The sequence below is a fragment of the Chelonia mydas genome, chromosome 4, assembly GCF_015237465.2.
Source record: "Chelonia mydas isolate rCheMyd1 chromosome 4, rCheMyd1.pri.v2, whole genome shotgun sequence".
Taxonomy (NCBI): Eukaryota; Metazoa; Chordata; order Testudines; family Cheloniidae; genus Chelonia; species Chelonia mydas.
The window spans coordinates 62550734-62574812 of record NC_057852.1 but is presented as its reverse complement, the minus strand read 5'-3'; the positions used below and the strand labels follow the sequence as shown (position 1 = coordinate 62574812).

The following is a 24079-nucleotide window of genomic DNA, read 5'->3' as shown; positions in this document are numbered from 1 at the left end:
GACCTGTTGGTTACATTGGGGTGGGGCTAAAAGGGTCAGGCAATGATGGAAATTAGTAACTTTGACCCCGGAGAACAGCACATGCCAGTAGTAGCACTGTGGCAAGCAGCCACAGACGTCAAGGGTCAGGGAGGCAAGGGCCAGAGAAGCCAAGGTAGGCAAGGAGAGGATTAGAGATTTGGAGTCTGAGGAGGGGGACAAGACACAGATTTTATGAGGAGGGAGGATAAGTAGACCAGTGGCATGGGTAACACAGGACATTTGGGTTTGGTGGTGAAGGGATTAAGTGTGGGAATAAAGTACTCCAAAATTACATAAAGGGATCCTACTTCAAATTTATGCTTGGAGACCGATCTATTACATTTTATCCCCTATAGGTTTTTATGCTGTCCTCATCACAGTAGTATCTGAGTGCCTGATCTCAGAACTGTTATCCACTTATTTATATTGTACTTGGAATTTTTAGATTCCAAATCATGCATAATTAAATTGTATTACATTGTAACTGTAATGCTATGTGGATCTGATTCTGCATTGCTTGAACCTCTAAAATTTCCCCTGCAGAATGAGGAACTGTATGTTAGAAATAAAATACATCAACAACATCAGAATGCTGTTCAGGGCAATTTGAGATTATTAGGGAGGACATCGGAAACATATCGAAAGATGTCACTGGGATGCCAAAGGTTATATGGAAAAGATTAAATGACTCCCAGTTAGAATTTGTTACTGGATGTGTTTTATAATCAGACAAGGATTCACAGGGATAGTGAACTTTTTTTTTTTCATATGAACAAGAATAGAGGAATATGTGATTGTAGCCTACCTAATTTTTACCTCTGTCCAGAGAACAGAAATCTTCACTCAAGTGTAATGCTAGTAGGGCAAATTTTAATCTCTGGTACCCTGAGATAAATCTAGTGTAACTCCACTGAATGCAGTGGATTTACACCAGGTTTATAGGGTGTAAATGAGAGCAGAATTTGCCCCCTTTTCACACCTGTCTCCTAATTAATTTAAATCCTTGTAATGCACATTTACCCTAAAGGACTGCACAAATGTTTTGAGAGTTGTATTATATCTTTTAACTGAAGGGTGGGTAAAGGTTAAAAACAGAGAAAGAATATTGTTTCTTTGGTAATTGAATATATTATATGAAAATGCAGTGGAAGATAAATTTTAGGACTTGTTTACATGGGGAGTTATTCCTGATTAACTCTTTGTGTGCATGCTCTTACTCTGAAATAAGACTTCCTTATTCAAAATTGGCTTAATCAACAGAAAGAGCACCAAATATAGAGTTAATCAAGATAGTTTAATCTACTGTAAATTCACACCCAAACTTATTCCACATTAACTTCCATATGTAGAGTAGCCCTTACTCTTTGGTTATTCTCCACATATCAATTTGGAATCTTTCCTATTTTCAACAGCTCTGTTAAAACAATTACAGAGCATGGCTGATATTGTAGGCCATTCGGTTGGCCTGTTTACACTATTTCATTTAATGTCAACATTTCTATTATTTATCTATGCCAGTTCAATTACATTTTATTTTAGCAGTGAGCAATTAAAAACTGTTTTGTTCTAGTTTAAACAAATCATCTTGTGGGGCCTCATGCCACAGCTCCAATATAGGCAGTATCCCCACGGAGAGCCTCATGACCACAGTCCTCAGCGTTTGGATCTTTTCAAGGGCTGTTTCTGGCCATACCTACCTGCCAAGCTTGATACTGATTTTTTTTCCCCTCAGCAGGGTAATGCAAGAATTACAGTTAGCACCTGGGGAAAACGTGATGTCTCATATGTGGTATTTCAGTGGCAAATTCTGGAAAATGATGACTTTTTTTAAAGACAACCGTCACATATGTATTAATTTATTTGGGTAATATGTTGTGCCTCCTTCAGTAAAAGTTTTGCTTGAGTGAAGAGAGGAGGAATTGGTGTCATTTATTATCATAAGAGTATATGTCCCTGCGAGACTGTCTTTTGATCAAAGGACAGAGCTAACAGTTATCAAGCATCTCCCAATCTGGTAAGCAAATCCAATAAATTATATAGGCAGCAATGCTGGATTCAGTAAAATATAAACAATGTCTAAAGTTCAGAGATTTACTAAAGTACCGGAGAATTCAGGTGAAATCAGTGTGGCGCATAATACAGTTCTGTGTGTGAACGAACAAAACACAGAAAACCCCCACAGCTAGCCACTTCCTAGATTGTGGAGATCAGCAGCCCATGAAACCACAATTAGTCAAAGCTTGAAAAACCACAGTTTTGATGACTCTGTTCTCTGATTATTTCCATACATTCTGCATGAAATCATCAGAAAACACCCAGTTGGAGAACAGGAAAATAAAAAGTTAAGAGAGAGAAAATATTTTTAAGTGTAAATAATTTCTGGCATCAATAAAAGCAAAAGTATGTTTCAGTCATTACTTGGTGTATTCAGTTTTTAAATTGATAAAATGGCACATGTGAAATTGAATGAACAGTGGCTTTTCTGAAGACTTTACAATATTTATGAAAACTATTCCTTTGATATAAAATGTTCCCCCATTTTGATGTTAATAGGGTAGAATAATGCTTTGTAAATGGGTTGAGATTAGTGGTGCTTTAGTGTGTAACACTTGTTCTTTTGCAGATGATGGTATTTGAGTTTGTTATTTCACAGCATTGCAAATTTGTAAGATAGTATAGACGCCTATGCCTATGCAGCATGTCAGTGAAGTCAGTGGGTCTTTACATGAGATCCGGGTCCAAGCTAGACATTTTCATTACAGGAGATTCAAGCTATAGTCTCTAACTGAACAGATTATTTTAAAATCTCTGAAAGGAAATCTACAACATGCTTGAGAACACACCACACCACTGTAATTCTATCACTATCCTTATTTGATAGATTGTGTAACCTTTATTCATGTTAACCTAAAATACCCTAAGTATCTTAACCTTTAAAATTCCCTAATGTGTTTGGGATTTAGCTAATTTAGAAATCACTTTACTCGCCTTGTGATATTGCCATAGCTGTGATTAGTGGATATGCTCTAGCTAAATCCCTCCCCTTCAGGTAAAATGGAAGGTAGTTGTTTGTTGGCATGCTATTCTACATGCAGGATCTTTGGCTCTGGAACTCGATCCCTCTGTTCTACCACAATGTGCATTTGTTAACCTTGTGGATTTGTTACATGATAAAGCCCATGTTTTTCACTTGTATTTGTACTGTGATATGAACACACATTATCTCCACACAAACCTGGAATGAAATATAGTTTAACAAATGTAAATTGAGGGATTCTAAATCAAATTAAAATTGCTTACATTGTAGAAGACTTTTTCAGTGTTGTTAAGATCCTCAAGTACATTTGGCAATAGACAGTAGTGGATTGTCATTTGGCAATAGAGAGTAGTTCCAGACACTTATAGGTTAATTAATCTTATGTGTTTATACCAGGAAAATGAAGATTTTTGACAGCAGTTATCAATTTCTAATTCACAGAGGAATCTTAAAGGATAATTAAGAGTGCCAGCAAAAGCAAAAGGCTGTCATGTAGGGGTACATGGAAATGAGTAATGGGAAATTAACAGTATATAAAAGACTTCAATAAAAGCACAGAACTATTGGTAATTTCTGATTTTTATTTTATTTTTTGGATTTAATTGAAAACAAGAAAATGGGCACACATTTGCAGAAATTTCACTGAGATGCACACAATTTTAAAGGTAATTCACAATGCTTAGTGAAGTTGGGTTTATTTTTGAGTGAAGATGGCTGCTCACATAAACTGCAAATTTCAGGACTTCCAAACTCTTCAGTATAAAGGAAATGGTGAACGTTTTCACCTGAAATTCAGTGTGGGGAAAATAGAACTTTACACAGGTCTGAAAATTAACCAGTTGTTCTACTAAGTAAACAGAACAGGTCTCACGAAGAAATTGTCCACAAAATTCTATTGAATGCTCAGGTCCAGATCCTCAGATGTATTTAGGGGACTAACTCCCATAGAAATCAATAAGAGCTAGGTGCCTAAATACCTTTGAGGATCTGGCCCTCAGTGACTTCTGGAATGCTGTGATGAATAGCTTTCTAATCCGTTCGCGGGAGTGTATCATATCCTCCCTATCGGACATTACACACTGATGATCCTTTCTTTACATTGCAAAATAGCCAGCTCACAAGCAGGCTACTGTGCAAAAACTGAGAAAAATAATCTCCCACTGAGATTCCAAACACTTACAGATGCTCCGTTTAGTTTAGTTTTCATAGAACTTCACATATTTTGACTTAAATGAGTAATTTAAAAATGTGCTGCTAAGAACACATCCTTTAATTATGGCTGACCACATTCCCTGTCAGAATTGTGCACCAAGTTGCTGTTACTGGGGCAGTTATATTCTTTTTATATGAAAACATATTAACATGTTGGGCTGTTTATTCCTTACTAACTGTCAGGTTAGTGCTCAGCAAATAAAGCAGAAAAAATAATTTTCTACTGTAGAGCATAAGAAAATGTAGTTGGTTCGCAAAAAGAAAAGGAGTACTTGTGGCACCTTAGAAACTAACAAATTTATTTGAGCGTATGCTTTTGTGAGCTACAGCTCACTTCATCGGATGCATGCATCGAAGCCCATCCTGGTGCAAATTTTAATGTATAAATGAAACAATTAGAAATTGTGTCCCCGATCCTGAGACTGGATGTGTGCAAGTGGATCTTTGCACCAGTGTGCAGCAAGATGGAATTCATTTGGGCTCCTCATGAGCACAAATGTCCTCTGGCGTGTATCCAGTTGCAGGATTGCGGTCTACATTATCACAGATGCTGATAGTTTCTGTATGGATGATATCAGTTTAAAATATCAATAAATAATCAGTTTGTGGTGTTGCAAGGCCTTCTTCTTAACTGGGTGAGAATCAGTTAGCCATGATGGTTGTTTTGTTTCTCAGTGTACAGAACAAGAGGCTTTGCTCAAACTGTTTGATACAATTCACATATAGAGTGCTTTATTTAGACCAAAGATTTAATGAAAGAAGCTTGGCCATTTTGACATTGTTTGATTCGCATATTATTACATAGTATGTTCAGAGTTTCTGTAAAGCTTTAGAGTCAGGAAACTTATAAACTTAAGTTTGAATTTTGATCTGAGCTATAAAAAGTACCTATTGGGATACCTTTATGAGCAGAAGAGCAGAGAAACTTTCTCAAACTGTCTCTTTTATTGTGGCAAAATTTTAAAATATAATTCTTGAGAAGATTTCTGTTGTAGAAAGGGATAACAAATGTACCACAAAATACCTATCAAAACATGGCATTCCAAAAATAGCATTTCATGGACAAAACATGATACAACCATGCCAATATATACTGTAGAAAGAAGCGGGGTGGGGGGGAACCCCAACCAGTAAAGCTGGATAAATACTCAAAAAACCACACAATTTCTTCAATTATGTGCTTATTCCTGTTTATAGCTATACATTCTCATGTTTAAGAAATAATTGTTCTTATTTGAATTCTGTTTTTACATGCAAACAAGGGACTTTATGCAGCTACAAGAATAGACATACTCAGTATTTTGTTTTCAAAAAATGTAGTCATCCATTCAGGAAGTAGAAACGATACCACACGACTTGCATATGATTAGTCATTTCAGGAATAACGAATACTCAAAGTTGAAGAATCCGTAAACAAAGTCTTGTAAAAGTGGTTCACCCAGATTATTGAGCAAATACTTACAAATGACAAATACCATAGTGGTAATCAGAATACCTGTTGAAGAGTATGTGAACAGAAATAAGGGTTAAATTCATTAGATAATTTATTCACAGTGAATAACTTAACCAGCTCTGCCAGCTATATAATAGCCAAGTATACACCACAGAACTTCACATTTCCAGAAGCACTGTATAAACATTTATTATTTGTGTTGTGTTAATACCTTGGGGACTGTATCAGAGACCATCATATACTAAACATTAAGTAAACACATAATGAAAAAAAAGTCACTGCTGCCAAAAGCATACAATCCACAATAGTTATTCTTCACAATTCCTTTGTGAGGTAGAGTAAGTAAATATTGTTCCCATTCTGCAGATTGGAAAACTAAGCCACACAATAAATTTCTTGCCCGCTGCTATACAGTAGGTTAAATTGAGGTCTGGATAAGCAAGTAGATTGTAGGTGTAGATTGGGGTAATACACTTATCTTGTCCGTGAGTCAATTTTATCACCTGTAAAATGTGGACAATGGGGATAACATTTCCTTAATTATCACATAGGGGATTTGGTTTGGACTTTCTTATACTAGAACTCAGCTTGGCCTAGTGAGTCCATGGCAAAACCAGAATTAATCCTACGCATTTCTGATTCCCATCTGTATGTTAATGTACTAGACCACACTGTGTCTGTAAGGAATAAATTCAGTTATGTAACCAAACAGACTCTGAAGGGGACAAAAAACAGTAAGGGGGAAAAAACATACTTTTTTGTATGTGTTAGACCTTTTACACAAGAATTATACACATTTTGATTTACATTCAAGATTTATTTCATTAGGATACTCCCAAACATCAAAATGATTTCACACTTGTAGTTAGCAATGTATATTATCCTTAAATGTACAGCACCCTGAATTTTATGATCAGAATAAGCATTTATGATTTTCCTTTTCCTCCATAGGTTTTTTGTTTGTTTGTTAAAATGTCATATGCAGTAACCCAAACAACATACGTTTTTGGCAGTTCTTTCTCAGGAAAGGTTTGATAGGGTGAGAGAAACAGTATTTCAATAAAAGCAGCAAAGAGTCCTGTGGCACCTTATAGACTAACAGACATATTGGAGCATAAGCTTTCGTGGGTGAATACCATATGTCTGTTAGTCTATAAGGTGCCACAGGACTCTTCGCCGCTTTTATAGGTTTCAATAAATTGTTCCAGGGCATAGTTGTGCCTTTGCAGAGCCTACTCTCAGTTGTTACTGGCAGGCATTTTTGTCTGCATGTCTCATCTTCTTCCTAAGCTCTTTAAAGTACAGATAAAAGTTTGATGTGGCCTGAATGAGATTAGCTACACCTTTGTATTGATATGGAGTTACAATACTAAAAAGTTTGTTTTCCACTAGATTAACTCTATTTTTCCTTAGTGTTCAACAATAAAACCTAATCTTCACTCCTCACTCTTCTGTTGGATATGCACAAGGTGAAAAGGCATCTTATCAGTTTTAAATGTACCGTATGAGTTTGGCTTAAGAAAGCTGAGGCATAAATCTTTTTGAAGTTCAGAGGCCAAAATATTTTGCAGCTGTTGCTAGGACTTGAAAGGTAAACTTTCTTTCTCTTGGAGGGTGTATGTGTGCGTGGGGTGGGAAAGGCTCATTGTAAATGAAATATTTTAAAAGTTACATTAACAAGGAAAAGACTTGTAAATGATGAGATTATGCTTGCTAAAAGATAAGCAACTACATCATTTGTGAAAACAGTAATAATTCCAATATTAATGTTCCAAAAAGAAATTCTATTTTATAGGAACTAAAAGACAGATATTAAATTAATAAAACATTCAGTGTAGCTATAGTAATTTAAATAGATACAAACAAACCCCAAAATACTGATTTAAAGTTGGGAAATAAATGAGTTAAAGGGCTTCCTTTTGAAACCAGCTTTGTTTGCGTTCATATGGCAAAATGGATTCATAGCAATAACTTGTATAGTTTTCGTCCTGGTTCAGCAAAGCATGGAGGCACGTGCTTAAATCCATCCCAGTTCAGCAAAGCTCTTAAGCATGTGCTTTAAATTAACCACATGCTTGTGTGTTTGGCTGAATTGGGGTTGAGTCACTGGGGATCTCATTTGCTCTTTGTTACTTCTTGTCTGCTTAGGTCCTTAGACTGCATTCATCACCATGCGGTGATCCCAATACAAGCATGTGTGGCCCCATCCACAGTAAAAAACCTATGTTTAGAGGCTAAAAGAAAGCAAAGCTCCAGGAATCATCTCCCCACCAACGAGGTGAGGCACACATTTAAACCACATTTAAACCTCCGCCCCGTGGAGCCCAGGGAAGCCAAAGGAGATAAGCCACCTGCACAGAGGCCCTGTACATTTGCTCTGTTTCCAGGTCCTGGCAATCCCCAGGCTCTCTGGAAGCATGGCTGTTTAACAGAGCTGTTTACTACTTCTCTCATGAGTTAATAGAAAGAATGAAAGAATCAATAAATAACAAAGTTATTTCACATGGATGCCACAAGTTCTCCTGATGCTGTGTTTTGTAGAATAAAGAACATACAGCTGACAGTAGGTGAGAGTGCAATTTCAATGAATTCTTCATGGGATACTGAATACTACTTTGGTGACATTTATCTTATTGTTAACTGGACTTCCTAGCGCTGAACACTTCCACTTCCATAATTCCAATGTGGCCATACAAATGCATCATAGATATAGGTTCCTAAACATTTATCATTCTATATTCTCCTTTCTATGTATAGAAACATTACAACTACTGCAGTCCAGGCACATAGGCCACCAATACAGTGAATTGATTTCAAAGTCTCCAACATGACATTGGACAGCATGGCATTAGTTCTGTTTTTGTTGCATTTAGGGCAAGTTACCGTGGGTTATTTCTGACATTTGTGGTCTTAGAGAAATCCAAATTAAATAACTGTTGTTCTTTTAAAATTGCCTGCATGGAGCCCCACTACAGATTATATACATGCCCTCAGCACATAAGTTTGCAATTCTTCAGACAGCAGTTTTCCATGGGGCTGGGCATGCCTGATTCTCATGTCTTTGTACCACCTATGTAAAAATATATGAGGGCGCACAGCCCCAACTTCTACTCAGGTAATTATCTACATTGTAGACAAAGATCAGGAAATCAGCAATGTCATTCAATATTTCCTGATATAGTTATTATTAATGTACATTATGGTACCTCTAAGAGGATCCTAGCAGGATTGAGGGTCCACTATACTGATCATGGCTGAGGCCAAATCTACTGACTTCAAGCCCTGCCCCTTCAAGCAATGGCATCTATCTATTAAGGTAATATATAGCCCCTCTCCATAATATCTGAGAACCCACATCAATAAAGGATGATAATACTCAGTGCCTTTTCTGCCTAGGACTGGGGCACAGCCAGTCAATCCTCTGTTTGACAGTCTTTTTAAAAACTATCCTCAGTGAACTTGGGGGAACCATTGTAAATGCTACATCTTGGAGATGCCTATAAGGACATCATCCCCCAGAACTGATTGAAAGCATTAACATCCAAATCCCACTCCCAGTCTGCTGAACCAGGGATGGACGCCCAGGGCAGTGCCATGTCCAGAGACATTTTTGCTATCCTATCGTTCCAGGTTGTGTTGTGCCTTTTGTTTTTTGCATAACAAATACAATATGAGAAAATCATACTTGGGGCCCAGATAACTGTTTTTACTAAATATACACAACATGCAAAGTCTAGCTCAGGGGTTCTCAAACTTTTTTTGCTAGGACCCCCCTTTGAAAATATGTCAGGCTGTGATGACACCCCCCCACACACACAAAATAAAGTGATAGTAAATTACTGTAGTCACCCATAGAAGCATACTCATGCTCATGCCACCCTTTACATCTTCACTGCTGTTGGCAACAGTGCTGCCTTCAGAGCTGGGTGGCCAGAAAGCAGCAGCTGCTGTAACTCCCTCTTCAGCTTTCCCTTCCCCCAGCAAAACTGTTGCGATCTCACAACCCCCCTACAATAGCCTTCCAACCCCCTTTTGGGTCAGGACCCCCAGTTTGAGAAACTCTGGTCTAGCTACACCCACCCACCATGCAAAGTCTATGTACGCACATGAGCTCGCACACCCACTCTGCTGCTCTGACTGATTTTCAGGCAGCTTCTAAAACACAGAACACAGTAAGCACCACTAGAAAGCTCAAACTATTTAAAGGGATACTACACTATTCCTATGCATTACACAGATGGTAGGCTTCAACATCAAGGGGCAAGCTAAACCACTTTGAAGAAGCTCTTTGACTTCTTGTCTGCATTCCCAAAAATCTGATACTGTAAGTTGGAAGGAGTTTGTTCAATTGGACATCTAATCAAGTTAGATGTTGGGCCACGCTGCAGACCTATAGAGCCTTCAAGCCATCAAGCTACCACACATCTTCCTCTGAGACAGAAAAGAAGAAATGGAGCGATGTGCGTCTCATGACTCATCTTAACATAGTTACTGAGATAATCCTGTTATATTTTTGATACCTAGAATTTCCTTGATTTCTGGGCCATTCTGAATTGTAGTGCCAGCTGACTGATGTCCTGTGATTATGTGTTTGTTTGGGTTTTTTTCTTTTTGCACACCCACAGCTACTGAGGTAAGTGTGGCAGAAGGCCAGGCTGAGAGATGAAGAAGAAAGGGAAGGGTTTAGAAAAATAACCTGCACCAACTGTGCACCTATCTATCTAAGGTACTTCTATGGTCCTCATTACTGTAGCATCTAAGTACCTCCCCATCATTAGTGTATTGAGCCTTACCAAACCCCTGTGACATAGGGAAGAGCTATTTATCCTCATTTTTACAGATGGGAAACTGTGGCAAAGTGACATGCCCAAGGTCTCACAGGAAGTCTGTAGCTGAACAGGGCAGTGTTCACAAAACTCTTGCTTTCCAGGGTAGCATCCCTACCACTGTACCATCCTTCCTCTCCTAACATCAGAATACTCACTTTGGGCTGGATTGTTACAGCTATTTCTGACCCACATAGAGGAATAAGGCCCCCTTTGCTCTCCTGTCAGTTTTGCTCAGATTAGGACTCTGGCCTCAGAGGCAGCAAAGACCACTTGACTGATATTCACCTCATCAAGTGAGTGGGTAGAGGGTGAGAGGAAGCATGGCTACATCCCTGCTCCCTTTCCAGCCAGAATAGCTAGTCATGCACATGGGAAGAATGGGGGAGGGGAGTATGGTGGGAAGGAAGCTGCTGCATGAAAAGGGATGAAATAACTTACAGTCCCTGAGCAAAGAGGTAGCAGGGGAGTAATTCTAACTTTCTCAGTCAAAGTTCATTCTCTGAGCTGTTCCTGAGGAAGTGCAGCTATAAGTCAACCCTTACATGAGGCTGATTGTAAAGTTACCGTCTAGTCATTTGGTTCCTGTCGCATCTCTTCCTCGCAACCTTCCCCTCCGCCCCAATCTTTTGCCCCCTCCCACTTTTTTTAAAGATTGAGAGTTCCTTCAGGCACATCTGTAAGATATTCATTTCAATAGGCTCAAATGTACCCAGGAAAATACAGTATAAATAGCCTAACTGGAAATTCCATTTGATCCAACACCAATTGTCATTCTTGGCTTTTACTATAGCAGCTGCTGGTCTAGTGTATTTTACTATGGTTTTTGGTTTTTGCTCTGATTCATATTTAATAACACAGTAAAGACAAAATTGTTTGTCTCTATCTAGTATTTAAACATGTTTCATCCTATTAAAATAAATGAAAATGGTTCCCTGGGTATAAAAAAAATTGAAAAAGTTTTAAGTGTGTTTTTAATGTGGGGGGAGGAACATGCTAAAATATATCATTTGTCAAGATATTTTTCAAATTATTATTTTGCATTTTGCAGTTTTGATGTGAATCACTCATCCTCGGGGGAGGGGGAAGCCCCAAACATTCCTATTAATCAAATATGTGGAGCTGTGAAAGAAAAGTTTAAGTGTTTAGTCCATATTCTGGAGTGCCTCAACTTCACTAGAAAGACTGGGCCAGATTTCTCCCTGGTGTAAGCCCACTGGATACAATGGGCCCCATTCATAAGCTGTATTACAGCCCCCTTGCCCATATCCCAACTGCAAATGCCCACTACGGAGTTCCCCTGTTGGAGGGGAGCTTGCTTTTAGGGCAGTCAGTGCCTGACCTGCTACCCTCTCTGCAAAGAAGTGAGTGGGGAAGAGGCGTGTTGGAGTCTTGCTCTGTTCAGGCAAAGTCTTCATTATCAAAAAAGATAGATTGCTAATGCATGTTAGGTGTCATGCAGTAAAATCTTAGGGGGCCTTGAGAGGGCCATTTAGGGATCTAAGGCAAAACTTGGGGATTGGTCCTACTTTGAGCAGGGGTTTGGACTAGATGACCTCCTGAGGTCCCTTCCAACCCTGATATCCTATGATTCTATAAGACACTGTGGTTTTTTCCATGAGGTAAACTAGGCATGGTTAATCAAGGCCAGAGGATAGAGTGCTGACCTTGCTACCATGTGGTAAAAACTAAAGTGCCTTGTATCCACTAGGATTTCACAGTGAGATAACTGTTGTACGTTAGCTATCCCACTGTAAAAGACCACTTTTTTTGCACACAGTCATCAGGTCTGTTGAGGATCTTAAACCAATGGTACAATTTAAAGCTGCTGACAACAGCTTTACGTTGTGACAGGCTGCAGCAGGACCCAAGGAGCCAGAATACACCGAGATTTACTCAGTGCAGGTGAGATTCTAGCCCTATGGATTTTCAATAGGGATTAATTTGTTTCATTTGTATTAAGAATTTTTAATGACACTGATGGGCTTAATTAACCCTTAGGAGTTGTTACATCATAAAACTGAGCCAGTTTTTTGAGGGAGTCACTAGGTGTGCAGTTATCAATTAAACACAAATATGGAATTTCATGATGTTTTTAAACAAACTGTGGAACAGAATCACACTTTAGATAGAACAATAAATGCTATCGAAGTGGAGAATCTGTTAATGGCAGATGTTGAGCTCTTATGTTTGAGGGATGGTTGCTGAATTCAAATAGTTTTCATTTTATCTTGCAAAACATCAATAGCTGTACAGCTGGCAACACCCGTAGATGGTTTTTATATATGCCTGATCAGCTGACTGTGCTGTGAATTTGAGTGACAGTCCAAGCACATTCCACTAACAAATGCACAGATTTTGATACTCTTACATTGTTGTCCCATTGCTACAGCAGAAAGAGAGAAACTGGTTGAGAACTTGAATATAGAGTTGTTTGCTTGAGGTTACAACACCCGTGCTAACTCCTGAGAATTATCATCTACACCAGTGGTTTTCAACCTTTTTTCATTTGTGGACCTCTAAAAAATTTCAAATGGAGGTGCAGATCACTTTGAAAATCTTAGATATAGTCTGTGGACCCCAGATTGAAAACCACAGATCTACACTTTGCCTTTTGCCATCTGACATCCCTGTAAAGAATGTACATACTTGTAAATAAGTTAGGATACTGTATCTTTTGTCAATTCATTTCACTCCTAACAAGGAGAGTACCCCCTCCTAGAATCCAAACTTTTGTCAGTGTTCAGAAATCATGACACTTCTACAGATTAAATAATTTTTAAAAAGCTTTGAAATGTTAGTGAATTTTTGTCATTTGCAAGCTAGATAAAGCCACCACTCCTAATAATGTGTTATGAATGATGGGAATAGCCAAAGGAAAAATAATGCTATTTATTGCTACTCTTGACATTCTGCCTAAAATACTTAAATGAAAAATAAACAACTGTTTGCAGTTTTAACAAAGAATAACATTTTAATTGTCATAAAATACTTAGCTATGCATGTAATTGAGACTTAGTCAGAAGTTGCTGTGTGGTAAATATCAATTACAGTATTCACATCTTTAAAGACAATTTTGCGATTATGTACTCAATAAATTGGGTACTCAATAAACGTTTTTACACTGATTTATGTAATTTTATTAAACTTAATTATTTTTTATAAATGATGTTATACATTTGTAACTACGGTTCATCAAGATGTGAATCTTCAATTTTGTGCAATTTTGCTATCTTTTAATGATGTTTTATTTTGTTCTTCTAAAGTGAGACTAGTGGACAGTGATGACAATTTTTGTGTTTAAACTACTTTATCCATTTTGCAGTGAAGCAATATGGGTCTGATTCACCAGTTCCTTACTCCAGTTTTACACTGAAACAACTGAATGATTTCACTGGAGTTACATCAGGATAATATTAGAGTACCACACTGGTGAATCAGGCCTTGTATGTGCATCATAAATGAGAACATGCTGTAAAAAAAATTGTCAGAAATCAGTGATAGGAAATGAGTTTTCTTCAGAATGATTGCTAGGTTAATCTTCCTGATATTTACTTATTATTGAGCAAAAGAAAACCCCACACTTTCAAAACAGAAAACATCAATATTAACATATATTTATATATAAATACTCTTTCTGGAGGAAAACAGGAAGAAAAATCTTACAATATTTATTTTTCTTTATAGTCTGGATAGCATTACAGCACTGTTTTGAAATTTGAAGCAACATGCAGTATAAGGTTTAAATTACTGTCCAGAATATATTGCTTTATTATCATAACCCAATGGTCATGCTATTTGTAATGTGGGCATCAGAAAGATGAGGAAAATGAACACTTAGTTTTCTGGGATCAGTGTTCATTTAAATTACCCACCAACATCGAGCAGCTGGATGGCTTCAGCCTCTCTTTTGGAAATAATGCTAGAATGACAGGATACAGATCCCTACAGAGGTTACCAATACCAACAGACTAGATATTGCTGTACATATTTCTATGCTTGCATGATACTTAGTTAAAAAAACAACAACCAAGGACCATGGATATGGTAGAAATGAAGCAAGGACAGCCATTCTCGTGGTATTTCTTGAAAGCAAATATTGGGAAAGGCATGTTGACTACTTCCACTTATTACCTTTCCTCCTCACCCTTAGGTCAGCCCTCAGACGCACACTTAATCTAGTGCCCATCCTCCTGGAGAGTTTAAGTGTTGGCTCACTTACAGTTAGTGGAATAAAACATTGCTACAATAGCAGCAAATTCCAATGGTGTGTGTCGTGGCTTTTTCAGGGCTGTTTTCAATATTTTAAAGAAGTTCTGTTTAGTGTGCAGTGTTGAGAGGGCATTTCAGATTAAATAATACCTAGGTGTTATATAACACTGTTAATCTGTGCAGATAACATACAATGCTACTGTTACCCTTCTGAATTATTTGGTCGGCAGCATCACTATGCTTGGCACTTCACTGAACACAGTCCCTTTTTCATCAATAGGTAGCAACAGGATTTTCTACTATTGTTACACTAGAATAGTTTCATATTTGACTCTACAACACCAAACCCCACAAAAGGCCAGTTAATCCTTGTGCTAAAAGCAGCATGAGAAATGTGATTTTCCTAAGATTTCAGGAGGGAGTAATTGCTTGTAATGGAGCTATATTTTTCCATCAAAGGTTTAGCGCACCATTTGCTCTAATTATTTCTGACATATCATCCATCATTTAATGAACTTCTCCAGAAAAGAGGTATAGTAGCATGTCATTCCTAAAAAACAAGAAAGTAAGAAGAAAAAAACGTGTAGTCAAATTAGCACTTTAAATGGGAAGAATGTTTAGGTGCTCCTTGGATTATCATTAGTCTTAGTCAGTAAATTGGTTAAACAGCTAGTTACTTTTATAATCACCACTGCCAAGTTTATCCAGCTTTATAAAGTACAATGTTTGACCTAAGCAATTACATTACATATCTAACTGATACTGTTCTTTGTTTTATTGCAGCACCATACAGAAGCTGCCAGCCCATCCATGTTACCCCCGTCAGCTTTACCATTAGATTTACTAAACAATGCTGTTGCTGGATTTAGTACTGTAGAAGAACTTATCCGGTATCTCGAACCAGACAGGTGGCAACTGGACTTGGAAGACCTGTACCGACCATCATGGCAAATCCTTGGAAAGGCATATATTCGTGGGAGAAAATCAAGAGGTAACCCCCACTTCTGTAATTTATGGCTCTGCATAGAAGTTTATCTTGGCAAAGGAACAGTCATTTTACGCATTCTTCACCCTGTCTTACAGCTTTTAACTTTCTATAGTCTTTGCGGAGTATAGATACTCTCACATTTTTATGATTTGGACAAAAGGCAATAACTAAAAATGTCTCCACAAAAATATGGAGAAATTTAGCAAAATGAAATAATGAGATAGGTTTTGAAGCAGCCAATGCCAGAGCATCTCTCCATGTTTTAATGCTAGGGCCCTACCAAATTCACAGCCAGGAAAAACGCATCATGGACCTTGAAATCTGGTCTCTTGTACTATACAGATTTCATGGGGGAACAAGTGTTTCTCAAACTGGGGTTCTGACCCAAAAGAGGGGGTGGAGGAGGTTTGCAAGGTTATTTTAGGGGGATCATGGTATTGCCACCCTTACTTCTGAGCTGCCTTCAGAGCTGGGCAGCCGGAGGGTGGTGGCTGTTGACTGGACGCCCAGCTATGAAGGCAGCACTCCACCAACAACAGCGCAGAAGTAAGGGTGGTAGTACCACAACCCCCATACAATAACATTGCGCCCTCCCCCACCACAACTCCTTTTTTGGGTCAGGACCCCTACAATTACAATACCGTGAAATTTCAGATTTAAATATCTGAAATCATGAAATGTATGATCTTTAAAATTCTATGACTGTGAAATTGACCAAAATGGACCTTGAATTTGGTAGGGCCCTATTCATAGCACAGGGAATTTGGAGGCACTTGCACTAGGCTCATCCCTGGGAGAGAATAGCCACTCCAGGTCCTATTTAAAATAATAATATTATATTGAAATTTCCAAAATATAGAACTCAAAGTGAAGTCCCCCTTCTTCAGAGCAATAGATGGAGTTTAAGGGAGCTTCTTACCTAATACTGCACTGGGTCCTGTACTCCTCCCTTTTACCAACCAGCTTGTGGGCTGGTGAGTTTGATCATGGTTGCAGAGTGTCTTCCCTGTTCCCAATCTGATCAGCCATTAATTCTTTTACATCATGGCATATTTTTTTCTTACCAAAAAGATTACAGCAACTGGGAACAAAAAGGGCCATAACACCAGAAAGGGGTTTCTCTGGATGTAGCTAAGCTGCCAGGCTAACTGAGAAGACGCATAGGCAGGGGATGAGAGTTCCAAGTGGAGATGAGAATGTTCCCATTAGAACAAAATGTGTACGGCACCTTAAGGAGTTTACTCTCAGGAAAATAATGATGTGACCAGGTGTAAAGAATCCCAGTAGCCTTTCAGTAACAATAATGGATGTTTGCTGTAAAGGTGGACTCAGTAGATATCTGTTCAGGCCATGGAGCAGAGCTTTACTCATTTGGCTGACAAATAATGGCCTGAACTGTGTTTCCTGAACTGGGTATGTCAAGCCTGGAGGAAGGACATAAAATAATAGCCTGCCCATTCAAATGGTAAAAGCTAGCATGTACTTGTATAACACAACTAATGTGCAATCTATGTGTAGTACTCTATGACGTTGTAACTGAAGAAAATACTGTATCCTCAGATGCGGTTGCAGTATCTCTCTAATCTATTGATCTAATCTATGGAGGCAATAGATTGTATACACAGAAGAGAGACCAAAGTGGGGTGAAAGGTTGCATCTGACATGTTCTACTGACGGGTGCTGTGGGCACATGACTTCTCATTGCCTCCAAATGCAAGGATTCTGATTGTCTGTTGTGTGCAAAAATAGGACGATCTCTCAGCATCCAGCACACAAAGGCCAATCACAAATTGGCCAATATTCTTTACCACCTACAGTATGCTGCAGTGCTCACAAACTGTGCATTGGGGTATTCAGGAAGGAATTGTACCTTTCCGATGTGCAGCCCATCCCTGACCTTCCTTTCAGGTGGTGTAGTCTGGATTGTCTCAGAATGTGAATGTAGCCATCTTCATGGCCTCAGAGCAAGTTGTGTCAATGCCCTCTTCCACACTATTCCATGAAACAGTGGTGTCCCTGTCCACCACTTGAGGTATGTCTACACTACAAAATTAGGTCGATTTTAAAGAAGTCGATTTTTAGAAACCGATTTTATACAGTAGATTGCGTATGTCCACACTAAGCGCATTAAGTCGGTGGAGTGCGTCCTCACTACCGTGGCTAGCATCGACTTACAGAGCGGTGCACTGTGGGTAGCTATCCCACAGTTCCCGCAGTCTCCGCTGCCCATTGGAATTCTGGGTTAAGCTCCCAATGCCTGATGGGGCAAAAACATTGCCGCAGGTGGTTTTGGGTACATGTCGTCAGGCCCGCCTCCCTCCCTCTCTCCCTCCGTGAAAGCAACAGCAGACAATCGTTTCGAGCCTTTTTTCCTGGGTTACCCAGGCAGATGCCATACCACAGCAAGCATGGAACCCGCTCAGCTCACCATCACCATATGTCTCCTGGGTGCTGCTGGCAGACGCGGTACTGCATTGCTACACAGCAGCAGCTCCTTGCCTTCGCGGTAGATGGTGCAGTAGGACTGATAGCCGTCGTAAGTCTCCTGGGTTCTCCTGGCAGACCTCGGTGAGGTCGATCAGGGGTGCTTGGACAGACATGGCTATCCTCCTCTTAAAGCACCGAATGGGAACCAGAGACTCCAGGTCATTCTCTTCTTTAAGTTTCGTCTCATGGAGATTCACTCCTGCCTGGATATCATGCGAGCTGGAGGCTTCTGCCCCAGGCTGCTCTCCCAGCCGGCAGCACCACACGGTCACACCTACCCCAGCCTACCCCTTGCTCCCATGGCTCATGAAGCCTGGACAGTAGTAAGGAGCAGTTCAACTTTAGGCTGAGCAAGTGCAGAATGGTGGTGGAATGTGCCTTTGGACATTTAACAGCTCGCTGGTGCTGTCTGCTCACTCGGACAGACCTCAGCACAACCAACATTCCCATTGTTATTGCTGCTTGCTGTGTGCTCCATAATATCTGTGATAGTAAGGGGGGGATGTTTATGGCGGGGTGGGAGGTTGAGGCAAATTGCTTGGCATCCAATTTTGAGCAGCCAGACACCAGGGCAATTAGAAGAGCACAGGAAGGTGCGCTGCACATCAGAGAGGCTTTGAAAACCAGTTTCTTGACTGGCCAGGCTTCGGTGTGACAGTTGTGTGTGTTTCTCCTTGATGCAAATCCTCCCCCTCTGTTGATTTTAATTCCTGTAAGCCAACCACCCTTCCCCCTTTGAATTAAAGTAACTATTGTTTTGAAACCATGCATTCTTTCTTTATTAATTTTAAAAAAAAGAGAGATAACAGACAAGGTAGCCCGGGTGGGGTGGGGGAGGAGGGAAGGACAAGGCCACATTGCTTATTGTAGCCACACTAAAATTCAAACTGTTTGAATGACAGCCTTCTGTTGCTTGGGCCATCCTCTGGAGTGGAGTGGCTGGGTGCCCGGAACCTTCCCCCTCCCCCCCCCACCCGCGTTCTTGGGTGTCTGGGTGTGGAGGCTATGGGAACATGGGGAGGAGGGTAGGTGGTTATACAGTGGATGCAGCGGGGGTCCGTGCTCTTGTTGGCTTTCCTGCAGCTCCAACAGATGCTTCATCATGTCCATTTGCTCCCTCAGCAGACGCTTCATCATGTCTGTTTGCTCCCCCATTAGCCTCAGCATCGCGCCCTGCCTCCGCTCTTCATGCTCACTTAATTCTTTCCTGGCCTCTGCCACTGAATGCCTCCGTGCATTAAGCTGTGCCCTATCAGTGCAGGAGGACTGCATGAGCTCAGAAAACATATCATCGCGAGTGCGGTTTTTTTGCCTTCTAATCTGCAATAACCTCAGGGACGGAGATTATAGGGGGAGCGTAGAAACATTCTACACGCTACGATTCTGTGGGGCCTGTATGGTCACCTGTGCTGCTGAGTTCGCCACGCTAACCAAACAGGAAATGAAATTCGAAAGTTCCCCAGGGCTTTTCCTGTGTACCTGGCTAATGCATCGGAGTTCAAAGTGCTGTCCAGAGCACTCACAATGGAGCACTCTGAGATAACTCCTGGAGGCCAATACCATAGATTTGCGTCCGCACTACCCCAAATTTGACCCAGCAAGGTCAATTTTAGCGCTACTCCCCTCGTCGGGGAGGAGTACAGAAGTCGATTTTAAGAGCCCTTTAGGTCAACGGAATGGGGTTGGTCGTGTGGATGCAGTCACTTTTAAATCGACCTAACATGGCTAAATTCGACCTAACCCCGTAGTGTAGTCCAGGCCTAGGTGAGGTAGGCAATTGCTTAATTGAAGGATGTAAAGTATATACCCTGTATTAAGGATTTTACCTTACATAGAGTAAATCAAGGAAAGACATATCCTTCTGCTTACATTGGAGATTTGTGCATTTTCCACCAAATCTCCTGCAGATATTACTACTATTTCATATTTATGGATTCCATGTTGATGAACAGCATGCAGACAATACTCTCTTCCCTCCCTGTCACATAGCATGAAAATGAAGATATTTAAGTGTAAATGAAATGTCAGTGAGCAGTGCCTATGTTGGCAAATGTAAAGTAGATTATCATTCAGTCAGAAAGGAAGGAGAGAAGGTGAATCCTTTTCATAACTCAGATTAGTTTTTTGACAGCTGATCCCTGGATCAGAGCTAAAAATCTACCCTTCTAGCCATGCTTTTATTGCTACAGCTGTGCATAGGTAAATCAAGACTTGGACAGGAGGCAGTTTGTCTTTAAAAGCTTTCAGCTATGAAGCACATCTTTCAAATATTCGTTTAGCACTTTCCTAATTAAAGAGTTTCACCATTTGTCAACTGCATTACCATTTTAAGCATATAATAAGTGAGAGAAAAGCAATGTATATTTGTGGAACCTTACATAAACAAAGATGCAGGTGTTGGATAACATCTATTTAGACAAAAGCAACTCTCTACATACAAGACAGTGATCTTCCCAAGAAACGATCAGAGTAAATCTTTTAAAGACTTCTAATTAGACAATGAAATAGATTTGCCTTTGAATAAACATATCAGAGTATTGCCACATTCATCTTAAAAGGACCACCCTCAGACTGCATTACTGAGTGTGTAATGTTATAGCCTGGGGCAGAAAATGTGTCCCATTAAGATGACACAGTATTAACTGTTAGCTGCTTTGAATAGTTAGAGAATGTGAACTTTTTGCTTGTTTTTATTTTTATTGTTGTTGTTTTTAATAACATGCTCTCTACTGCATTAAAAATCTATTTTAAGAAGTATTATAGAAAATTATCTGGCCTAAAATGTTTATCAGTTAATTAAAACTACATTGTACCTTTCAAATTCTATAATTAGGCCAGTTTTCTTTTTGTTTTATTTATTTTAATTTAAGGCCATATTTATGTCCAGAATTTAGGACCAAACTATGATCTCAATTATATCCGTGTAAATCTGGAATACCTCTGTTAGGTCAAAGGAGTTATTCCATGTAGATAAAAACAAAATTTGGTTCTGTATTCCAAAGTATTTTCATATATAAAAACTAAGTTCCTTTTGAATGTTATACATAGTAAACAGTAAAAAGTGCATTGCAGTGGAAAAAAGTAGTCCGGTCTTACTCCCACAAAAATCAATGAGTAATCATTGGGCCACATTCTGCAGCCTAATTACAGCTCTTTTATGCTACATGAATGGTGCAAGAAGGTACACTTGGCCTTCTTTAAAACCTTTAAACTAAACTATAATCAAAACTTCTTGATTTAAACAAACACCCTATCATTAACCTAGGTAGCTGTAGGAGAAATGCAGGCAGAAGCCCAGCAGCAGAGTGGGGGCTATCCTGTTAATTGCACTCAGTGTAGCATGTATGATTACCTGCCGTGTGGGCGGGTGGCGTATGTGTGCATTCAGTGCAAGGAGCTCCTGGCCCTCAGAGACCGTGTTCGGGCTTTGGAGGCCAGGGTGGTGGAACTGGAGGAGCTACGGGAGGCAGAGAGGTATGTTCATGAGGCTTTCCGGGACACTGTAGATTTGTCCCACCTCCGGTCACACAGCCCCTGCGTTGTTAAGGAGGATGAAAGGCCCAGATAAGGAGAGCAGTCAACAGGAACAGAGGGAAACCTTCCCATAGTTGGGACCCTCCTTCCAAATGATGTTGGGGTATCCTCTCGCACTGAGGTTACTCCAGTCATTAGGAAAAGGCAGGTGTTAGTAATGGGAGATTTGATCATTAGAAACATAGTTAGCTGGGTTTGTGATGACCAGGAGAACTGTATGGTGACTTGCCTGCCTGGTGCGAAGGTTACAGATCTCTTGAGGCGTCTAGATAGACTTATGTGTAGTGCTGGGGAGGAGCCAGTGGTCGTGGTACATGTAGGTACCAATGGCATAGGGAAGGGTAGGAGAGACGTCCTGGAGGCCAAATTTAGGCTGCTAGGAAAGAGACTGAAATCCAGAACCTCTAAGGTGGCATTCTCAGAAATGCTTCCAGTTCCATGCGCAGGGCCAGGAAGGCAGGCAGAGCTTCAGAGTCTCAATGAGTGGATAAGATGACGGTGTAGAGAGGAGGGGTTTATATTTATTAGGAACTGGGGAAAATTTTGGGGTAGGAGGAGCCTATACAGGAAGGATGGGCTCCACCTAAACCAAAGTGGATCCAGACTGCTGGCACTTAACATTAAAAAGGTTGCAGAGCAGTTTTTAAACTAAGAGATGGGGCAAAGCCAATTGCTGCAGAGGCGCACGTGGATTGGACAGAGACTTCTCTTAGAGGAGAGTCTATTGATAGAGATTCTCTAGGTTTTAGTCAGGAGAGGATGGAAGAGGATAAAGTATGGGTCAGATCAGATGAGAAACATTCTTATAAAGAATCTGACAGTCAGAAAAGGGCAGACAAATAAGCAGTGAAAAGTTTTTAAAGTGCTTGTATACAAATGCTAGAAATCTAAATAGTAAGATGGGTGAACTAGAGTGCCTCGTGTTAAAGGAGGATATTGATATAATAGGCATCACAGAAACCTGGTGGAGTGAGGACAATCAATGGGACACAGTCATTCCGGGGTACAAAATATATCAGAAGGACAGAACAGGTCGTGCAGGAGGGCGGGGGAGTGGCACTATATGTGAAAGAAAATGTAGAATCAAATGAAATAAAAATCTGAAATGAATCCAAATGTTCCATAGAATTTCTATGGATAGTAATTCCATGCTCTAATAAGAATATAACAGTAGGGATCTATTATCGACCATCTGACCAAGACAGTGATAGTGACGATGAAATGCTAAGGGAGATTAGAGAGGGTATCAAAATAAAAAACTCAATGCTAGTGGGGAATTTCAATTATCCCCATATTGACTGGGTACATGTCACCTCAGGACGAAATGCAGAGACAAAATTTCTCGATACTTTAAATGACTGCTTTTTGGAGCAGCTGGTACAGGAACCCACAAGGGGAGGGGCAATTCTCGATCTAGTCCTGAGTGGAGCACAGGATCTGGTCCAAGAGGTAACTATAACAGGACCACTTGGAAATAGTGACCATAATATAATAACATTTAACATTCCTGTGGTGGGAAGAACACCTCAACAGCCCAACACTGTGGCATTTAATTTCAGAAAGGGGAACTATGCAAAAATGAGGAGGTTAGTTAAACAGAAATTAAAAGGTACAGGGACTAGAGTGAAATCCCTGCAAGCTGAGTGGACACTTTTCAAAGATACCATAATAGAGGCTCAACTTAAATGTATACCCAAAATTAAAAAACACAGTAAAAGAACTAAAAAACAGCCACTGTGGCTTAACAACCATGTAAAAGAAGCAGTGAGAGATAAAAAGGCATCTTTTAAAAAGTGGAAATCAAATCCTAGTGAGGTAAATAGAAAGGAGCATAAACACGGCCAAATTAAATGTAAAAATGTAATAAGAAAAGCCAAAAAGGACTTTGAAGAACAGCTAGCCAAAAACTTAAAAGGTAATAACAAAATGATTTTTAAGTACATCAGAAGCAGGAAGCCTGCTAAACTACCAGTGGGGCCCCTGGACATTTGAGCTACAAAAGGAGCACTTAAAGATGATAAAGTCATCGCAGAGAAACTAAATTAATTCTTTGCTCCAGTTTTCACGGCTGAGGATGTTAGGGAGATTCCCAAACCTGAGCCGTCTTTTGTAGGTGACAGATCTGAGGAATTGTCACAGATTGAAGTATCACTAGAGAAGGTTTTGGAATTAATTGAGAAACTTAACAGTAACAAGTCACCGGGACCAGATGGCATTCACCCAAGAGTTCTGAAAGAACTCAAATGTGAAATTGCGGAACTATTAACTATGGTTTGTAACCTGTCCTTTAAATCAGCTACTGTACCGAA

General features: G+C 39.8%; 1 protein-coding gene across 1 annotated transcript in view; it reads left to right on the top strand.

Annotated features, from left to right (window-relative positions):
- Window positions 1-24079, top strand: part of PDGFC (platelet derived growth factor C) — a 247475-nt gene that overhangs the window by 212463 nt on the left and 10933 nt on the right. The window contains exon 4 of the mRNA XM_007071271.4: window positions 15545-15752. Within this exon, the coding sequence (XP_007071333.1) occupies window positions 15545-15752 (208 nt within the window). The remainder of the gene's footprint in view (window positions 1-15544; window positions 15753-24079) is intronic.